Source organism: Carassius gibelio, chromosome A15, assembly GCF_023724105.1.
Source record: "Carassius gibelio isolate Cgi1373 ecotype wild population from Czech Republic chromosome A15, carGib1.2-hapl.c, whole genome shotgun sequence".
Lineage (NCBI taxonomy): Eukaryota > Metazoa > Chordata > Actinopteri > Cypriniformes > Cyprinidae > Carassius > Carassius gibelio.
The window spans coordinates 14,267,585-14,287,124 of NC_068385.1; the positions used below are offsets into that span (position 1 = coordinate 14,267,585).

At 36.6% G+C, this 19,540-nt stretch overlaps 1 protein-coding gene and 1 non-coding gene across 3 annotated transcripts; both read right to left on the minus strand.

Annotated features, from left to right (window-relative positions):
• Window positions 1-448: 448 nt before the first annotated feature.
• trnap-cgg (transfer RNA proline (anticodon CGG)) lies at window positions 449-520 on the minus strand. Its single transcript has one exon. It is a non-coding gene; the product is annotated as a tRNA-Pro (tRNA).
• Window positions 521-661: 141 nt separating this feature from the next.
• Window positions 662-17,084, minus strand: LOC128029281 (dual specificity tyrosine-phosphorylation-regulated kinase 1A-like). Of its 2 annotated transcripts, XR_008187327.1 has the most exons (12): window positions 16,570-17,066; window positions 7,999-8,195; window positions 7,583-7,675; window positions 7,172-7,360; window positions 6,759-6,906; window positions 6,349-6,635; window positions 6,115-6,261; window positions 4,908-5,048; window positions 4,484-4,787; window positions 4,248-4,372; window positions 2,497-4,157; window positions 662-838 (listed from the first exon to the last, which is right to left on the minus strand). XR_008187327.1 is itself a non-coding variant. In XM_052616965.1 (11 exons), exons 2-11 carry the CDS (start codon window positions 8,116-8,118, stop codon window positions 3,567-3,569), a joined length of 2,145 nt encoding a protein of 714 aa, XP_052472925.1. In that variant the 5' UTR covers window positions 8,119-8,195; window positions 16,570-17,084; the 3' UTR covers window positions 662-3,566. The 2 variants fall into 2 exon arrangements, 1 of the variants encoding a protein (XP_052472925.1); XM_052616965.1 differs by having other exon boundaries at window positions 662-4,157; window positions 16,570-17,084.
• Window positions 17,085-19,540: the final 2,456 nt, after the last annotated feature.

Consider the following 19,540-nt stretch of genomic DNA (forward strand, 5'->3'; position numbering starts at 1 on the left):
CCAGTGATTTAACGGTCAACGAGCTCTTTAAATATGCCGCGTTATTTCATAACTACGTCATGACGTAAAGAATCACTGAATCCGAAACGATTTTTTAAAAAGAACTGTTCGAAAGAATCGATTTCATGCTCAAATTATTAACAGTCTCTAGGAATAAAAATAAGTCAAACAGCTATATGACACGCGTAACGTTACTAGAGGCGTTAGAATATGCTCATATTAAATGCTACAATCACAGATTCTCTCCTGTTTTCCGTGTTGTACAAAAAAGGTTCCCTGCAATGGAGTTTAAACTATAGAAAAAGAACACTGCTCATTGTTTGCGTATTAAATAATTGTTTGTAGTATACCTACTAATCAAACTGTATTTGTATATTTTGTATCCAGAATTCATCACGGCAGATTTACACTGAACGCTGTGAGTCAATTAATTACTGAAAGAAAACTTGGGCTCGTCCGGGATTTGAACCCGGGACCTCTCGCACCCGAAGCGAGAATCATACCCCTAGACCAACGAGCCGCGCATTATATAGACCAATTACCGCAATATACACTATGCAAATTATAGTGCAAACTTGATTTAACACGTTTGTCAAATTTTTGTAAGAGCTACAGGAAGAAATGCTGAAGCAACAAGGGGGGAATGAAGGAAAAAACCAAGAGCGCATAAATTAAGTTATTTTTATATATCATACATAAGACTGTTTGAATATAATACAAAGGGCATTTTCATATACACAGCAAAGTCTTGACTAGATCTTACAATCTGTGGACACGTATCCTTTCCCCATGGTGTTGAATTACATAGCGCATGTTGCATGAAAAGGGTCAAGAATATCTGAAAAGAAAAAGGCAGAAGAATGTTGAATTAAAATCCACGATCGTGTGCATCTGTGACTGAGAAAGGCGGAAACAGACCCAGCACACCATGAGCAGCAGAAAAGGTGTGGACATACATGAGTCAGGCCTTGTGTAAAGTTATAAACCCTACCTTTTAATGTTGTCCTGTTGATGGCAAATGCCTCTGACTAAAAGCAGTTTTGGTCCAATGACCAAGTAAGACAAGAAGGGTTTAAAAAATAAAATAAACAGATAAACAAACACGTGTCAAATGTAATTGACATACCAGCAGGAGCAATGTACCGAGTTCTATACTTCCTTTATTTAAAAAAATATAAATATATACATAAATTCTATTTCAACTATTAAAAAGGGGCTGCATTTCATGTAAACTGCACTAAATCAAGTCTCATTTAGTAACAGCTGAAACAAGTGCACGCTTTAAAAGTTTCTGTAATGTTTAGATTTTTTGGAATGTTTGTGTCAACTTCAGCAAACTGCACTCGAATGTTTATGTTTATACACATTTTGAAATCAAGCTAACATTCAGGTCAACTTTTTCATTTTTTATTTTGATTACCACTAGCCACTGTGAGATTTGTAAATATACTAAACATGATTCCGACTGAAAGTGATGTCTTTGTGAAAAGGAAAAATCTGCGAATGTGAACGCTGCACACTTTCTGGCAGGATAGTGTCCCACGGTCTGTGAAAACTGCTAGATTGAAAGTGACAGCAAACAGGGATCCTTTGAAGAATTTCGACCTAAAGTTAGAAACTAGGTGGTGGCGGGGGTCTCACAACCTCAGATATAAAAATCAGAGTGAGCAAAGCTATCCTTAATGTGACTGAATGGTGACTATAAACACTTATCCTCTTCAGAACATGCATGTGTGGCAGGCGTCACCTCTAGTTTCCCTTTGAATAGTACATCTGATGCAAGCATCCAACCAATCACTTGATAACAAATTCAACTCAGACTCCGAGTTCACAGTAGCTACAGTAGACTGCCTAAATAAATAAAAGTAGCCACTTAGATTTAAAAAGGTAGAAATTAGCATGTTCATCAAATTAGGTATAAAAGGCAGCATCACTGACTGATCAGGTAAATACAAATCAAAAGACTTTTCTCTCCTCAGAATAATTTGTGATCTCTCAGCTACTCTGTAGCCTGCAGAGTAACCATCAGTGTGGCTTCCCTCCCCTTGACAGGAAAAACTAATGAAAAAGGTAACAAACCGGGGAGGTTTATCCATATATTAAACCAATTTCAGTATTTTGTTAACATCAAAACACGAAGTTCATCAAAAGTTCCAGTTTGAGAGAGTATACAGACTAATATGGACTTTGATGAACCTTGGGCTGAAGTGGTGAACTGCTACATTATTTCTTACAGACACCTAGTGCTATAAAAAAAACTGCTTTGGTATATATATAAAAAAGAAAGACTGCAATTAAAAAAAAAAAGTAATGTGTGTAAAATTCACAGCATAATTCAAGAGGAGAAAAAAAGGCAGTCAAATAAATCTCATTACATGTCTTGTGTTCAACACAAAGAGACAAATTTATGCAATGTATTTTTCAATGGGAACCACATGCTTGACGGGAAATAAAAAGAGCAAAAAAAAAAAAAAGCCAATTAATGGGATTTAATACCTTCTGTGTGAAATCCAACCTCTTCAATTCTAGGAAGTCATGTTAGGGATGTTTGAGCAAGACCCTGCAATTTGGAGTCCCCTAAATGAGAAATCTGCTAAATAAAGGCCTCTGATTAACCATTCTCCTTCACCTTCTCGAACCAATTAAGGACTCTTTAAATGTTAAAAATAGAGGACAGCCATCATCTCTATTCCACACTAAAGTCCAGCTCCTTTTCAGTCAGTGTCCAAAAGTCATAAGGCCAAAGGGTTCTCGACAACAGCCCAAGATCCATCTGGATCTGATCCGGATCTGTCCCCCTCGTCGCTCCTCAGCGCACCTCCTCCTCGAGTTGCTGTATGTAGTCGAAGTCCTCCTGTCTGGAGGACTCCAGGCCTGAAGAGTACTGCACCTGCCGGTCTAACACCCGCTCCTTCTCACCGCTGGAGCTCCGCAGCTATGTGCTCCCTCTCGAAGAGTTACACGATACAGACAACACCAAATATCACTGCAAGTTCTGCTTCCTTGACACACTACAGGTTTAAACACACACAGCTCTTTAGAGAAGTTTCACTTAAAGGGTAAATAAAAGAACGACCAGCCAAATTATAATGTCCAATGTATCACTTGCTTGAACTAAAATGTTTTGCATTGCTTCACATAAAAAAGCTGTAAGACAGCTCTCAGCTCTGAAATGCTCACTGTATTGAATGAAAATAAGGGACAAATGGAAACAAATCTCCTAGTTTCCGATGTAACAGATGGTAAATAAGTACTGTACGCAGGCGAGTGAATCGGCAGATGAATGTCTCAGTTTCACCATGGTTCTTTTCAGTATTAATAACTTATCTAGAAATACACAATGTAAAATTATGGAAATACATATACTTTTTAAATACTCTTCAATTTGTAGCGGCTCAGTGATATCTCCCCTCAGAAGTGAGCAGCTTTTATTCTCTATGCACCTTTTGAAAAAAACTGAAAAAAATAAAAGAAAGAAAACAGGAGAAAACGAAAATACGACCGTAAAAAAAAGGGGAAAACAAAATAAGAAAAAAAAAAAAAATTCACACCCATTTCTGCTAAAGTCACGAGCTGGCCAGCGAGCTCTGCTGAACACAGACTCCAGTCATCGGAGAATCTTCCCTATCGATGCCTTGTCTCATGCCCAGGTGTCCCTCTGCTATAAAGTGACCAGGTCCTGTGTTTGTGGCAACAGGGTACGTGGGTTGCCCGGCCATACCAGTCTCTTGGCGAGGATTTGAGAAGGCACCCAAACCCATTCTCATACTCCCATTTTGACTAAAGTTCAGGGTGCTGGCAGGAAGCTGGCGGAGCTGGTAAGCCTGGTGTCCTTGGTGTCCTGTGGAAGAGGAAGATGTGGAGGAAGAGGATGCTGAGGAAGACAGGGATGTCATGGACAGATGACCGTGCACCACCTCCATGGAATCCTGGGTGGAGGCGCTGTTGCTGGGCGAGTTGTAGAGTCGCGGCCGTGGTCGGGTTGCTATGACCTGTCCATGGTGATGGTGATGGTGATGGTGAGGGGGGTGCAATGCTTTGGGGTGCTGGGGAGGCACATGAAAAGTGGTTTCCTGGACTGGATGAGTTTCTACAGTGACAGGTTCTGTTCCTACGACTCCAGGCCATACTACTGGCGGGTGATAAGGCGGTCTCGCCTGTACAAACGAGGAAAAACATTGTTCAGTCATGAACGCCAAACTTTGATTTGTTTTAATTACTTGACAAGATCGACCAGGTGGGCTCACCTGAGGGCAAAGGTTGTCACAGTCTATGGCTGGCATGGCTTTGCCAAAATGACCGCCGCTGTGCCGGTGGTGATGAGATGGATCGGATCTTGCTCTGCCACTGGTGCTAGTTCCAGTCGATCCTCCTGGAGCAGAGCAAATGAACTGCGTTAAGCTTTAAATCGACAAACACACTACTATCAAGCCAGTTACATTCAAGAGCTTAGAGACCAGAACAGATTCAGTTGTAGTAAAACCTGAGCTTGAGGATGTACTAGAAGTGGTCCCTGATGACTGCGACTGCTCGAGAGCAGGACTTGTTGACACACTACTGCTTGTGTTGGTTCCTTCATCCGTGGTCTTCTTGAAGAAGCTGTGCTGGAGGGCATAGTAGGGCTGAATTCTGGTCTTGGGGTCGTAGTCCAGCATTCTGAGAATGAGGTCCTTGAACTTCAAGTAGTCAGCTACTGCGTGTCCGGATTCTCCCACCCGACGACTGCCTGGTCCGCCACATTCAACTCCCAAGATGACTTGGAGCTTTCGAGACGCTGGAGGTTTGTACTGCTCACAGAAAAACAGAAAGATGTTCTAGCACAACAACAACAAGCATTCCCAGAAAAGCTGCATTAAAACTAAATTCTCACAGCAGTGATTCTACTTTAAAATATTAATGACACATACCCTTTTTCCGTCTTTGGTCTTCTTAATACTCCATGTCCCATCTGACAACTTCTCAAAGAACTTCCTGGCTTTTGGTGCTAGGTCCATAATGTGATTGGGTGGGATCCCAAGTACTTCAACAATTTTGTTCATTTGGTCCACCTTTCATTAAAAGAATAGGCTTGTTTTATCAGACTGCATTTTTTTCTATAACAGTCCTAATGTAGAATCTGACTCCTCTTTTCTGTACATACATTAAACAATAACTTAGGGGAGGGGTTTTCAAACTGGGTTACATGGCCCATAACCAGGGGTTCTGCAAAATGATTTGCTATTTGTGTTTTCCAGACTACAAAGTTACATTTTTTATCATCTGAAACGTTGTATAATTTATATTCCAAAGTGACTTGTATAATGCATTTAATTTGTTTACAATATGCAAAATGTAAACACTTCAACCCATTATGTGTGGAAAAAGGTGACGGACGACCCATGGGTATCTCTGTTAATGCGGTCTCTCCAGAACTGCTCTGAGACACTTCATGAGCATTTGACCGTTTGATTTGATTAAACCTAATGTCATATCACATACACAGAACTGTAAAGGTATTCACGTCAACCCGTCAAAATAAAAGTCTGGCTTAGTTTAAAGACAAGTTTTTGCCAGAAATGTATTACTACTGTTCAGCAGAATGTACATAGTCTACTACTACTAAAAAGAAACAAACAAATATTATTTTAAATAAATTTAATAGTTTTAATTTTAATAGTAAATCCTCTTTGTTTACCAAAAAATAATGTTTGCTTCATTTTCAGTAATTAAAAGATAAATTAAATGAATGTTTTATGCCTTCATTTTATATCTAGAAAAATTTACTGTAAGAAAAAAATGATAATATAAGTTTTTATGCTTTTAAATAATTAGACATGCTAAAACACAAAATTAAAGTAACAATAAAACAAAGAAAAAATTTCATTTCATAGGGCAAAAATTTGGGGAAAAAAATTAATGGATTTCAGAGGGCCCTAAATGCGGGGAGGGGGTCCTTGAAAATGTTTCTCTCCTGTAAGGGGTCCCTGGTTCCAAAAAGTTTGAAAACCCCTAACTTAAAATTTAAATGTAGTTGTCACCCCTAACACTTATTTATGGAGTTCAGGGAAACAGGAAACATAAAAATTTGAATTGTTCTAATCATAAATAATAATAATAAATCATAGCGCTCATTACCTCATTGGCTCCACTAAATAGAGGTTCTCCTGTATGCATTTCCACCAGAATACATCCCAGAGACCACATATCTATGGCCAGGTCATACGGCATTCCCAATAACACTTCAGGGGAGCGGTAGAATCGACTCTGGATGTACTGGTATATCTAATGGAGAAGGAATACGGAATTAATAACTTTAAGCATTCTGTGACAATTTCCACGCATACAAAAAAATAAGACGATTCACAGTACCCTTTGTCCCAGTTGGCAGGAGCTCCCAAAGTCCACTATTTTGATGGCACTTCTCTTGGGGTTACATAGCAGGATGTTCTCTGGCTTTAGGTCACAGTGGATGATGCTGAGCTCCGGTGTGGCGAGAAACAGTAGCGCTGTACACAACTGCTGGGCGAACTTCCGCGTCAGATTCAAAGAGACACCTCTGAAGTTCGTGTTCCGTAACAAGTCATACAGGTTGTACGACAACATTTCAAATACTAAGCAAAGATGATTCCGGAACATGAAGTGCCGTTTCAAATGTACTGAGGCCAAAAAAACAAAAAACAAAAAAAAGAACAAAAAAAAAAGTTTAGATTTAAATTTGAAGCAATGCAATGTATGCAAAGATTGTGAAATTCTATCAAAGACCTGAACAGATTCCTTACCTATATAGTATTTCATCTCTGTGTCATGTTTGTTCATGAGCTCGAGAAGACGTACTTCAATCTGAGCTTGATTCAGAAAGGCCTTCTTGTTCTTGATAATCTTAATTGCTACCCACTCTTGCTCAGCTCGGTCGTAAGCTTTTACAACCTAAAAAACAGCCATCAATTACATTCATAAGACAATACTTAAGTTTGGTTTACTTCCAAGATATTCAAAATACTCTGAAATAATGAATACACAGTGCATTATTTTGGCAGCTATGGATTTTGTGTTCTAAGTCCAAAACAATAATTTAGCCTCTATTTTGTCAGGGCAAGCGCTAATAATATCCCCATTTCCTACCATTTAAAATCTTGAAATAAGTTTTCTTCCTTTCCAAAATAAACTACTTAAGAGACTCTTGACGTCATACCTGTCCAAATGACCCTTTTCCAATTAAAGAGTCAATTTCATAGCGGTCCATCCATTTTTCCCCATTCTTGACAATGTAGTCATAGTTCTCATCATCGTAGCCATCGTTGAAGACTTTCCTCTCTTTCTTGTGGCTGGAGTCCTCACCTTGACCCTGTTGATGCCGTCGTTTCTTTTTTGCATAATACACCTAAACAAAAGGAGAGCAAGCAAGCTTCACAACATTAGACTCAATACAGAAGTCACTGAGCATTGTTGTGCTCAGAACTTTATCATTTATTAGTGTTAAAACTTGCTAAAATACTTTTCAGTGCATGTCTACTTATGATCAGTTATCATAATTTTGATCTTTTTTACTACTTTTAGCTTTAATTTATACTGTAATACTGCAAGGAAAACAAAGAAACATTACCTCATTGATGTGTTTGTAGGTTTTGATCAGGTCTATGGAGAGCTTCCTCAAAGGAGCTAAAGTGGGATCACGAAAGCTCTGGGGCATGTGCCTCTGCAAAAAAAGAAGGGAAAACGTGGATTTTAAATGTGACACATATATATATATATATATATATATATAAAATTATAAATGTCACATTTAAAATCCACGTTTTTTTATTTTATATATATATATATATTTTTTTTTTATTATTATTTTTTTTACAAATCCAAATACTTTTGATTAAGAGGTAAAATAATCCAAAGGCTAAGCGTCGAGTAACAGGAAGAATTAATTTTACAAAGTGCAATAATTGAGCGTACTTCAGCCATGTTTATTCACAATGCAAAAAAAAAAAATACTAAGTGCATAAACAGGAGCGGAGCATCCAGTACCTGGCTGGCAGTGAGTGCTTGTGCCTGATCACTGTATGGCAGTACAGTGACAGACTGATCTGTACTCTGCTGTTGACAGTCACTGTACTGCTGGTGTGAATGAGGCATGGGAGCAGCCATCTGAAGACCAGCAGCATGGAAAGAAAGAGAGGGTGCAAGCCGGACAGACGAAGGTTTGCATGCTGAGGTCTCTCCCCCTAAAAAAAAGTGAAGCTAAATTAGTGTGAGTGTTAGAACTAAATTCTCCTCTCTCTCCCTGTGATCCTTTGAACCGCAAACCTCTTTCAGACTATCCTTTTCTCTCTGCTTTAGGAGAGCAAAACCATCTCAGAGATTTTTATTAGGGGTGTAATGGTACACAAACATGACGGTTCGGTAGGTACTTTGATTTTGATGTCAAGGTTCGGTAAAGTTTAAGTACAGCAGGGGAACATTTTTATTTTTATTTTTAAACAGTGGTTTACTGAACAACTTGCTCTTTCTTTATATAAACTCAGTTTTAATTAAAACTCTACAATTAAAAAATTGACCTCAGCTTATGCCCTAATATAGTGAGCTTTTTATATTAGGCCTACTTTAAGGTTACATTTAATAACAGAGGCAAAACTTAAATTTGATTGCTATCTATTTCTTTAACAAAGGTCAGAACTCCTGTTATAATGTAGATTTTTGAGGGTGCACTCTTGTCATACATTAATCTATTACTTTTCCTACATAATTTTTAACAAAAAACATTGGTAAAATATATATTTTGGAGTCTTAGACCTTTCCAACGATACATAGTTTGTTAAGATTAGATTAGATTTCATTGTAATATAGTGAAGTAAATGTAGGCATCCCATATACGGGACGGGGTGACAGTTAAAGGGTTTAAAAAAAAAATAAAAAATAAAAAGGCTTCTTCATTGCCTTTTTCTCCATCATATTTTTGAAATCATCAGAAATTATTTTTCTAAAGTAGAACTTGCATACACATTTGAAAAGCCAGAAGTAAACGTCAGTTCTGCATTAGGATGATTATTTTTATTTAATACTTAATTTGATTTTAAAGTCACCTGAAATCACCTAAAAAGTGTTTCATTCATCCAATTAAAAAATTTTAAGGTAATGATTCACATATATATTTTAAGACAATAAGTTATTTATTTTTAATTGGCTCAAGTAAAAAAAATATAGATGTTAGGGCTGAACGATATGGACAAAATGTAATATCTCGATATCGATACGATATGACTACGTGTTCTTTTGCTAAGCACGACCTGCACAACACGTCACTCTGGTTTACATCGTCTTTTCTGAATCCAAAATACTTCCAAATTATGGAAGATGATTTATGTTTTGGCACCAAGTGAGATTCTGCACTGCCACCGGCCACATTATCTCCCGCACTCATTTCTTTCTTTCTAATTTATCCACTGTCTCTGTACAGTGTGCATAGACGTTGGAACAGGGGGGGCTGGGGGGGTGGCCAGAGACAGGCGCGCTCAGAGCTAGTGCTGTCACTTTTGTGAAAAAATCATTTTGGATTTTTAAGACATAAGTGTTCATTGAATCGATTGTAAAATCTATTTTCCATGTCAAAAAAAAAAAAAAAAAAAAAAGGTTACCTTTTTCAACGTCAAATAACGGACGAACTTAAAGAGCGCTGGAAACACACAAGTCAGCAATATTTCTTATTTATTGGCATGAACTTTCATGAAGAATAACAAACGGCAACAGGAGTGCAACATTCTCGAAAAAATATATATGCAGAGGGGACGACTGCCATAACAAAAGAAAAACATCACTGCAGGCTTCATTTATGATTTAGGCAATTCAAAAATCTCCAAGATTATTTTTAATAATTCAATCCATTTAAAAACACTGTTCAAAAAATGAAACTTTAAATGGACTTGAGAACAGGCCATGCGTGTTTTTTTTATTGAACGTTACCGACATATTGTAATGCGCAAAAAGGCGCAAAATAAGGCCATAACAAATTCATTGGACAGGAAAACAAGTCGATCAACATTTTCGGAGTCCAGAGCAGAGCGTTTTTTATTCACTATATGTCCAGCTGTTTAGAAGACGTGCTCCGACCGCACTGATGTCCCAGGGACACTCAGGTACAGCTGCGCAAGGTGGGGGTATTACTGCCAATTTCCACCACAAAAGCCGGTCGCTCTCAGCTCTCAGGTCCTATTCATAACTCCTAACTCGTCTACTGCACCGCAAGACTTTACATTGAAATCATTCGCGCGAATCGCGCCAGACGAAGAGGTCACAACTTTTCAGTGTTTTCAAACACATACTGTTTATTTTAGTTTTCAAACAAATAAATTCACATAAGTACTAAAAAACTATACATTTAGAGTTTATAAAATACACACTGATGTCAATGGAAGAGGTAATAATAATCCTTTCTATTATAATTCGACACGTTTTATTTGTGTAAGTAACTTCAATGTTTACTCTATTCTATTCCCAGTTCACCAGCCACTTACTTTTAAGTATTTCGGGATAAGTGGATGAATTCACATGTTGTAAACATAGAGGTTGTAAATCCAACAGATCCGATTCTCTGAACTGCTTCTACGGCACAAACGGCGGCGCCCATCGCGCATAGAGCTCAACTAACGCGATCATTATAAAGGTGTTTAAACAACAATATACTTCCACTTGCATGTATTTGACAATCGGAATATCAGCTATTTCATGCCATAACTAACACATTTGTGAATATTCTGAATAAAAAAGGAAAAATGATATAAAAGCAGATCATCATTCATTCAGAGCTGTTGTTGCTGCAGTGTGTCACGCGACAAGCAATGATGCGTTACCATGGAAACGCCGCCCCCCCTCTCGTGTGTGCGCGCTGGCTTTAGCGGTGCATTCAAGGGCACTCGTAAAACTGATGTTTGTTGTGACTGCCAGAGTTGTATGCAGGGCGAGCGCGGAGAGGGGAAATCTATATCGTCTATATCGTTGCTTTTTTCTATATTAATATCTTGAAAGTTCATATCTAGATATAGATACGATAACGATATATCGTTCAGCCCTAATAGATGTGAATCATTACCCTAAATTTTTATTTTTTTTATTTTTTTCGGCCATGAAAAATCGTGATCGTACATACCTAAATTATTTATCAACTGAAAACTTAAAATCTCAAAATTCATCCTTTAAAACCAGACATTGCATTACCATTACATCAATATCATGTTACAAAATGTTTTCATTCATGAATTATAAAAATGTAAGTTTGGAACGTGCACTATAAAGTCTTTGTTCAAAAATGTGAGTGACAGTTTAGGGGTTTATAATATAACAAGCTACACTTGTAAATGTAACATGTAAATTACCCATAATGCATCTCATCAGTAAAGACGCTGCTTTAATTAGAAGTATATCTCCAGCACTCATTTTTTTGTCACATACAGGGGTAAATGCAATGAAGTCAAAACTTTATTGTCAGGCGTTTACAGAATTTACAAAATATATGGTAGCATATACTAGCAATATAATATTATATAATATAATTCTAACATTGTTATTATCATTCTTATTATTATATACGGTTAGCCTTTATAATGATAATAATAGCCTAATATACACAAATATTACATAAAAGACAAAATATTTGATCAATCTCTGATAATCTCAGGTTGCTATGGTCACATGGTTTTGTTTATACTCTTGGATGTTAGACAAAACTAAACCAAAGATTTCTTTTTTTTAATCTTACAGTGACAGTCATTTCTTAATTCATGCCAGGAGTTATATAAATGCAAAACGAAGTTGAGATCGATATGAAACTTGAGTCGTAAACCTTTTTAATGATGCAAGTTATAGTTTATGAAGTTAATTGCATTCTTTTACATTGAAACTATCAGTAACTCTGAACTAATGTGAACAAAAAACAAAACAAAAAACTGCCGTCCTCCCTCAAGATTTTAAACACTGTTTATACACATTTAGTTAACCAAATGAAACCATACACATTTTAATGACCATCCCTTGACTCCACCCCCACGTCAAAGCAGTGCCAGAAAGTCAGATGCGCAGAAACGTGAAGCGCAAGGAACAAAACGGTATCGCAAGCACAAACCTGACTGAAACGCAAAATAAAAGAAACGTTGCAAATAAATTAGTAGATATAACCATGGAAAATATGTATTGCAAAATCATTGCTTTTACACGGTTTCATTTATATTTTGCAGTTCTTTATTTTTGTTTGCAAAAACCAAATTTATTTTTCTCGATACTTTCGTTTTCGTTTGCAAATTTAATTAAAAAATGTTTTTTTGCATATATATGCAGCATTATATTGACTCCATACTCTGCTTCTTTTAAAAAAAGCAACAATATATAAAACTAAGTTTCCAATGAAGTTCTGCTCGTGCACTGGTTCAAACAATGCTGTATGTGTTCAGTACACATGCGTAGTGTACCAAACCGAAAGGCCTGTACTGAAAATTTTTAGTACAAATGTGTGTACCGATACACCTCTAATTTTAATGTAACAAAAATTACCAATAGGCTTGTAGCACTAAAACACAATTGAATAGAAAGTGCATATATAATTAAGTACAAAAATCTATGGATTATGAATCTTGTTTATCAAAACATAGCAAAACACATTACCATGATAAATGCCAGAAAAAAATAAAGGCACTAACAATTAAACCGGACCCACTTTATATTAAGTGGCCTTAACTACTATGTACTTACATTTTAATTAATAATTTAGTACAATGTACTTATTGTGTACATACATACATGTTTTTACATTGTACTTATATGTAAAAAAAACTACACGTAATTACATCTGTATTTAATTTCTGTAATTACATTTATAATTACACTGTTGACCCATACTTTACACCTTAACCCACCCTTAAACTTACCCATACCTCCAACCCTCTCCCTAACCTTACCCCATCCCACCTCAATAGCAGCAAAAGTGTTTTACAATACAATATGAACACAATAAGTACATTGTACTTATTTTATTATGTAAGTACATAGTAGTTAAGGCCACCTAATATAAAGTGGGACCATTAAACCATAGTAACAAACAGACAAAATGTTTATATAACTATACATAAATGGGGGGTGGGGGCAGTTCTCGTCTCACTTTTCAAATAAAAAGAGAAAGATGAACATTGCAAATTTCATGTCAAGTACAAAAATATTTGGTCAGAAATCTGTCCCTTTTTAGCTGTAAATTGTGATAATTATAAAGACTTGTTCATATACAAGCATCTCTTGCCAGGCAACACAAAGCACCACAGTCACACAGAATCCCACCACTATTCAGAATCCCAGCAACAGCACCTAATTAGCATAGCCTATCACCAAGAAGATACAGTGTGATTTGGCAAGCCCATCAATGTTCAAGCCAATCACAGAAGAGTATGCAAATAGCCTACTTTTGTTGCCAGGGCAGAGCAGCTCCCATTTTCCAATAAGAAAACAAGAAATAAACAAGAAATAAAATTGAACTTTGGCACACTTAGATGAAGCATCCACCACATTGAAGCCTGACAGCAAAATAGCAGCTCAGACCCCACTCATGGTGTAGGAGCGGAGAATGATTCAGCTGACCTAACTGAGGCAGGGCAAAGAATTCATGTGATCCACAAAATATCAGAGGATGGAAACACTTCAACAGCCTTAAATCGAACGACCATTTCAAAAGACTAAATCAATTGGAAAAAACAACAACATTAATTTACAGACATTTTAAATTGATAATGTATATACATATACATATACATACATATATATATATATATATAGTGAATAGTGAAATTACATTCAGCCAAGTATGGTGACCCATACTCTGAATTTGTGCTCTGCATTTATATATATATATATATATATATATATAAATATAACATTAAAATATTGAGATAAATATAGGAGTATTTTTTTTTTGTTCTGCTAAGGCATATTTCTCAATATGATGATTCATGTTGTCAAGGACTGCATGCCGTTCACCAAGAGCAAAACTAATGTATGTCACAGTAAAAACAGAAACAACATAACATTCTGCACCAGACTCTGCATTCAGAGTTCTGTTTCTTTGTGGTTTATAAGCAGCTTTAGAACTTAGGGGATATAAGAATTTATAGGCCTGTATAAAAATTTATAAAGTTTGTAACACACAAAATATCTGAACAAGGCTTTGCAAGTATAAACATTAACTATGACCCTCAGAGGTGTATTTCATTATTCTGCTTGTCACTCAAATTTTACATGTTGTGTACAACTAAGATAGACATTTTATTTCTAAATCTAATTCAACGTCCAAAAAGGTATATTCGTTTTTTTTCTGTTTACTGATCTGTGATTATTCTGTTTTAAAGTGAATAATAATAATATAATAAATTATAAGATTTGTTTTTAACAACCTAAAACAATACTAACAAAGACTAGTGATGTATGTTTTGTAATAGCTAAATAAATAAAAAAATACATTATCTTCAGTAGCTTTTGACATTTCATTCATATTTTTCTATGGCATGTCTGGTTCTTATCAGGCCAGGTAAACATCACACATACAACAGATTCCCTGGACTACTGTACAGTAATTGATTGTGATCATTAAACGACCTTTTCACAACAAAAACAATTATGGCTTTACATCAATTAGATTTTCCAATTTATAATAAAGCGCTGTAACACAACATAACTGGTCCTTACTTACAGTGTAATCAGTAGTGGGTCAGCTCCCTGTAATTTATGGCTTTCAAAACGGCCAGTGACACCTTCTCAAACTGCAAAGTTAAAATGTGTTACATGTCCCAGAAATTATTTAACTTATTTGGTGAGGACCACAAGAACAAAAGTGTAAAGTAGGTACAGCAAACTGAGACCAACTTCACTCAAGTTATGACCAAGCCACAAAAAGAAATAAAAAAATACTTGTTGGTTTTTTGCTACCCATTAGATATTCAACTTCAAACTAATTTCAGAGTGCCTAAATGGAGCCATGCTAAACAACGTTCAACTTAAACCATCATTTTACACAGTGACATACAAATACTGAATTAGACAAACACTACCACAGGGATCAACAGAGTAAGATGGGCATAAATGCACAACTGTTTCAGCTTCAAAACAAGAACAGATGCAAAAAAAAAAAAAAAAAAAACTAACCTGGATGCATGATATCCAATATAATTTAATTTAATCTTAATTAGTTGTAAAACGTTTTATTCACTTGTAATGAGTGTTAATAAACGCATCTCCCCACATATCAAAATCTCATTTGAGTCCTACATGAACAGAAGGGCTGCAAACAAACTGTGATGAACAGACATCACAATAAAAGAGGAACAATATAGAAAAAATACAACTCATCTCAATACTGCGCATGTAGTGCATGCATTTGTACTTAGTTTTCTGATCGCTTTTTTAATTCAAAAATGAGTCACATTGGTTTTTACAGGTAAGTCTAGGTTTTCACACCTACTACTAAACAAAACCTAATTTAACCACACATACTCAAGTGTTTAATAAGTTATTCCCTAGGTTACATAAAGTTATAATTAACCTAAATGTTGACTAATTTTCTGAACAGATAATAAAAAAAGAAGCCCTCAAACAACACTACAGCAGATTAGTTGCATTTCAGCAACAATGAAACTCCAAAATGATGTCAATAAAATGGAAAGAAAAGGGATATTGGATTGTGCATGAAGCGTAAAGAGAGAGAAAATGAAAGCGTAAGCTACAGTACAGACCCTGGTTTTGGACCCTTTTGTGCATGTAGGCCTATACTGCATATCCAGGTAAATGCATACAAGTGTGACTGAAATAAGGTTTGTGCAAAACAACAAATAAACTGCATTACAGGAAAGAAAAAAAAGCTCCTGTTAAACTAGGACCACCGTCAATCACACTTTCAGACTGCTGTGGGAGGAAGTGACATTGATCTACCTATAAAATCTCAATAGAAAAAAGGCAACAAACCATGAGACTATTTAAGAGACTTTCTCTGTGCACGATGCACTCACATCTGTCCCGGATGTACTTTTATCATGTATTTAACAGTACCAAAGCTGAACCTTCAGGTGACACTGAAGGAAAACTCTCACAAACTGTACTGTACACCTGGTCAGAGACCATTATTAATCTGGAAAAGACGAAAGCATCCTTCTGAAAGCCCTTACACTGATCAACAAACTCAAATCTGAGTAGCGTGCCATCACGGTCTTCACATTAACTACAAAAAACTTGATTAAAAGTCACTTAGACGACTAACCAGAGTGATAGTGATATGTAAAGCGGGGGTTACACGGGGTTAACGTTACCGGTTAAACGACTGACAGATTGCCCTAAAACCTGAACAAATGTTCAATACTTGGACTTCGGGAGTGTAAAGACAGATTCCGATTATCAGATAAACTATCTGGCGTATGAACAAAGATCGCTAACTAACGTAAGGAAAGTTGTTAATCGGCTAACTTAGCCATCTAGGCCAAATCAAGCTAGCTTGTAGCTTCTAGCAAAAAAAGCGGGTTGTAAACAAACTTACAAAGGCCATACGAATCGCTTAGACTTCTACAAATGTCAAATACTTACCTTTGATGGTGTGATCTTCATTTAAAGTACCAGATCCAGAAAAGTGAGGCGACTGATCCAGTTTCTCTACGCTGCATCCGATGAGACACCGCTAATGTATTGAGCCAGACTGAGCAAAATGCCTTCCTATTTCATCTGACAGCTAAAACAGCGTCTTCCCGATGCGTTTTTGCCCATGTCAGACCTCATTTCTGTAGCAATCATGGTTTGTAAGTGGTAAAGTGGAGGCTAACGGCTAGTTAGCGCTCTTTCTCAATGACTTTAACGAACGCGGCTAACCAGCTAGCGCTCGGAAACGCGCATTGAAGATTATTCGCTACTGGAGAGGCGGAGAAGCAAATTAATTGTTTTTTAAAGCAAAATTAGTCGCAAAAAATATCGACGAAGTGCAGATATGATTGAAACAGCTATGTGAAAAGGTGGAGAAAAAAACACAATAGGTTTCTTGCGTAACCCCGGTTTTCTGATAGCATTAAGTGAGGTGTCTCACTATGGGATACGCCCCTTCCGCTTATTCCTCAGAAGACCTACTTCATTACACCAGCACCGATTGGCTGGCAGACGTGACGTTGTGTCTGGGCGTGGCCTCCTCAAACCTATGGTGATGGGAAAAACGAACCATTTCGAAGCTTCGAATCAATGGAACCAATTGCTTCGTAAAATGATTCATGGTTTCGAAGCGCTCGAAACACCCGTTTTTAAGGTTTTTATACAGTCTATGGAAACACCACACGTTGGTGACGCCTGCTGGTCAAAACTGTGTAAATGCAACAAAAACACGGACCAAAAAAATGCATAAAAGAGTCATTCCTGGTGTGCGGTAACATTTTGGCTTCACAAGTGTTGGAAAAAAAGTTACATAATTTTTTATGGGTTTTTTTTGCATTCTACCAAAATAGTGACATGTTTAGCTATTAGGAATGGATATTGGTCAAGCTCGGGGACTCAAAAATAAGAATTATGGGTAGATTGTTCAGACACCTGGCAATGAAAATATTCCACCCTGTTAGGGACATATAAATAGTTATCAAAACATGTTAATAATGTAAATGCTAAACAATAATGAGCTTTTCTTGGATGGTATATGTCCCTTATGCCAACTTATTATTTTTTTATTTATTTTAAAAATAATAACAAAAATAATTATTGATCAATAGAATGTCTCTTAATTATTAAGAACAGGTACTTTTTGTGCCAATTTTTATGGAGCCCCGCACATGAAATGCAAGAAAAAAATAAATAAATTGTGTGCACGATTTATATAATTCATTCCCTCAATGTACTAAAACATGCAAACAATTACTATTGCGTTCTCTCGATTTACTATTGCGTTCCCTCGATTTGCTAAATCGGAGGAAACTAGGGGTGCTCCTATCACGATTGGCCGATAGTTAATGCGCATCTCGTCAGTAAAGCCGGTTCTCTAATCAGCGGTTAATTCCATCAGGTGCGTGATTTCACATAGAGCAGCTGTTACTACATAGAGCCGTTGTTAACTGAGAAGATGCGCAAATAAACGCTGAAAATTAATGTGGATTTGCGCATCTTCTAAGTTAACAATGGCTCTGTGTAGTAACAGCTGCTCGATGTGAAATCACGCACCTGATGGAATTAACTGCTGATTAGAGAACCGGCTTTACTGACGAGATGCGCTTAATGATCGGCTGTTTGTGATCAGAGCACCCCTAAATGAAAGGAATAAGTAAATCGTGCACACAATTTATAAATCGAGTGAATGCAATAGTAAAATCTTGTGCACGTTTTAATACATTGAGGTAACGAATTAGTAAATTGTGCACATGATTCAGCCCACGATTTTTTCCTGCATGTCATGTGCGGGGCTCCGTAAATTTTTGCCAATAGGGTTGTAAATAATTATAAAAACGGCTTGCATTTCCAAATAGTTTATAAGCAGATTGATCAATAAATATTGAATAAAGTCATTTTCTTTTCTTCACTTACAAAAAATGTTCCTGTCGCTATATACACCCCATATTGAAGATCTGCTGGCAGATGGAGTATTCTGACAACAATTTTACATACCTTTTATTGACCTCTGTTATTTACTTGGCATTCTATGGGACAGTCTCAAGCCTCCCAGTTTTCATCCAAAATATCTTAAATTGTGTTCCGAAGACAGTTTTTTTTTACTGGTTTGGAACGATATGGGGGTAAGTGATTAATGACAAAGTTTTAATTTTGGGGTGGAGTAACCCTTTAAGCTTTTGTGTCAGTTTTCACAAAATGGCGCAAGTTCCAAACCTGCGCAGCAGACCAGTCTCCCGGACCCGAGACAGACTGAATATATTTCTGACCTTCCGATTCTTTGTCCCAGTGTTGTTTTCAGACTTTCCAAAATTGTCACTGCTACAGGAACATGACTGCATTATTCCGGCGGGAAGCAAAAACATTTGAAAGATTAAAAAAGCAACTAACAAAATTTCAACAGCCTGGTCTGTTGCTATGGCAACTGTCAATCAAGCAGTTGGGTGCCCAGATGTTCAAAGGACATTGCAAGTTTATCTTGATATGGTGTTTTGTCAGTCTTACCTGGCTGCATGAAAAAAAAAAAACTTTATGTAGGCCTACAATATGACTTTTCTCAGGTCTCATTATTTATCACTTTTCAGGCCTATTATTTTTTACAGCCATTTGATTGTCTGGGTAAAAATGCATTTATTGTGATTTGAGGTAATATTGATTTTGTTTTATTAAACCTGCATAACTCAGCTGCATATATGAATCTTCAGTTGGTCATTACAGCACCATGGACAGCAACAGCTGAGGAATAAAATAAAAAAAAGAGACTGAAGTGGTAACCATTGGAATACATTTCTACCATTCTTGAATTTATATAAAGAAACAGTATACTTTACAGTGAACTAAATCCCTAGCGTCCAGCTGTCCTCGCCAACTTGTTTTCTATGAGCCATCAAATAATGTGGATGACAATATCAAAGTGCCTTAACTT

What these genes read in the sequence shown, in the direction of transcription:
- LOC128029281 (XM_052616965.1), bottom strand. Translation starts at nt 8,118, where the DNA reads ATGGCTGCTCCCATGCCTCATTCACACCAGCAGTACAGTGACTGTCAA. An exon ending in AAGCACTCACTGCCAGCCAG is followed by an intron (nt 7,676 to 7,998) that starts GTACTGGATGCT and finishes CTTTTTTTGCAG; the next exon opens with AGGCACATGCCCCAGAGCTT. An exon ending in CCTACAAACACATCAATGAG is followed by an intron (nt 7,361 to 7,582) that starts GTAATGTTTCTT and finishes CCTTTTGTTTAG; the next exon opens with GTGTATTATGCAAAAAAGAA.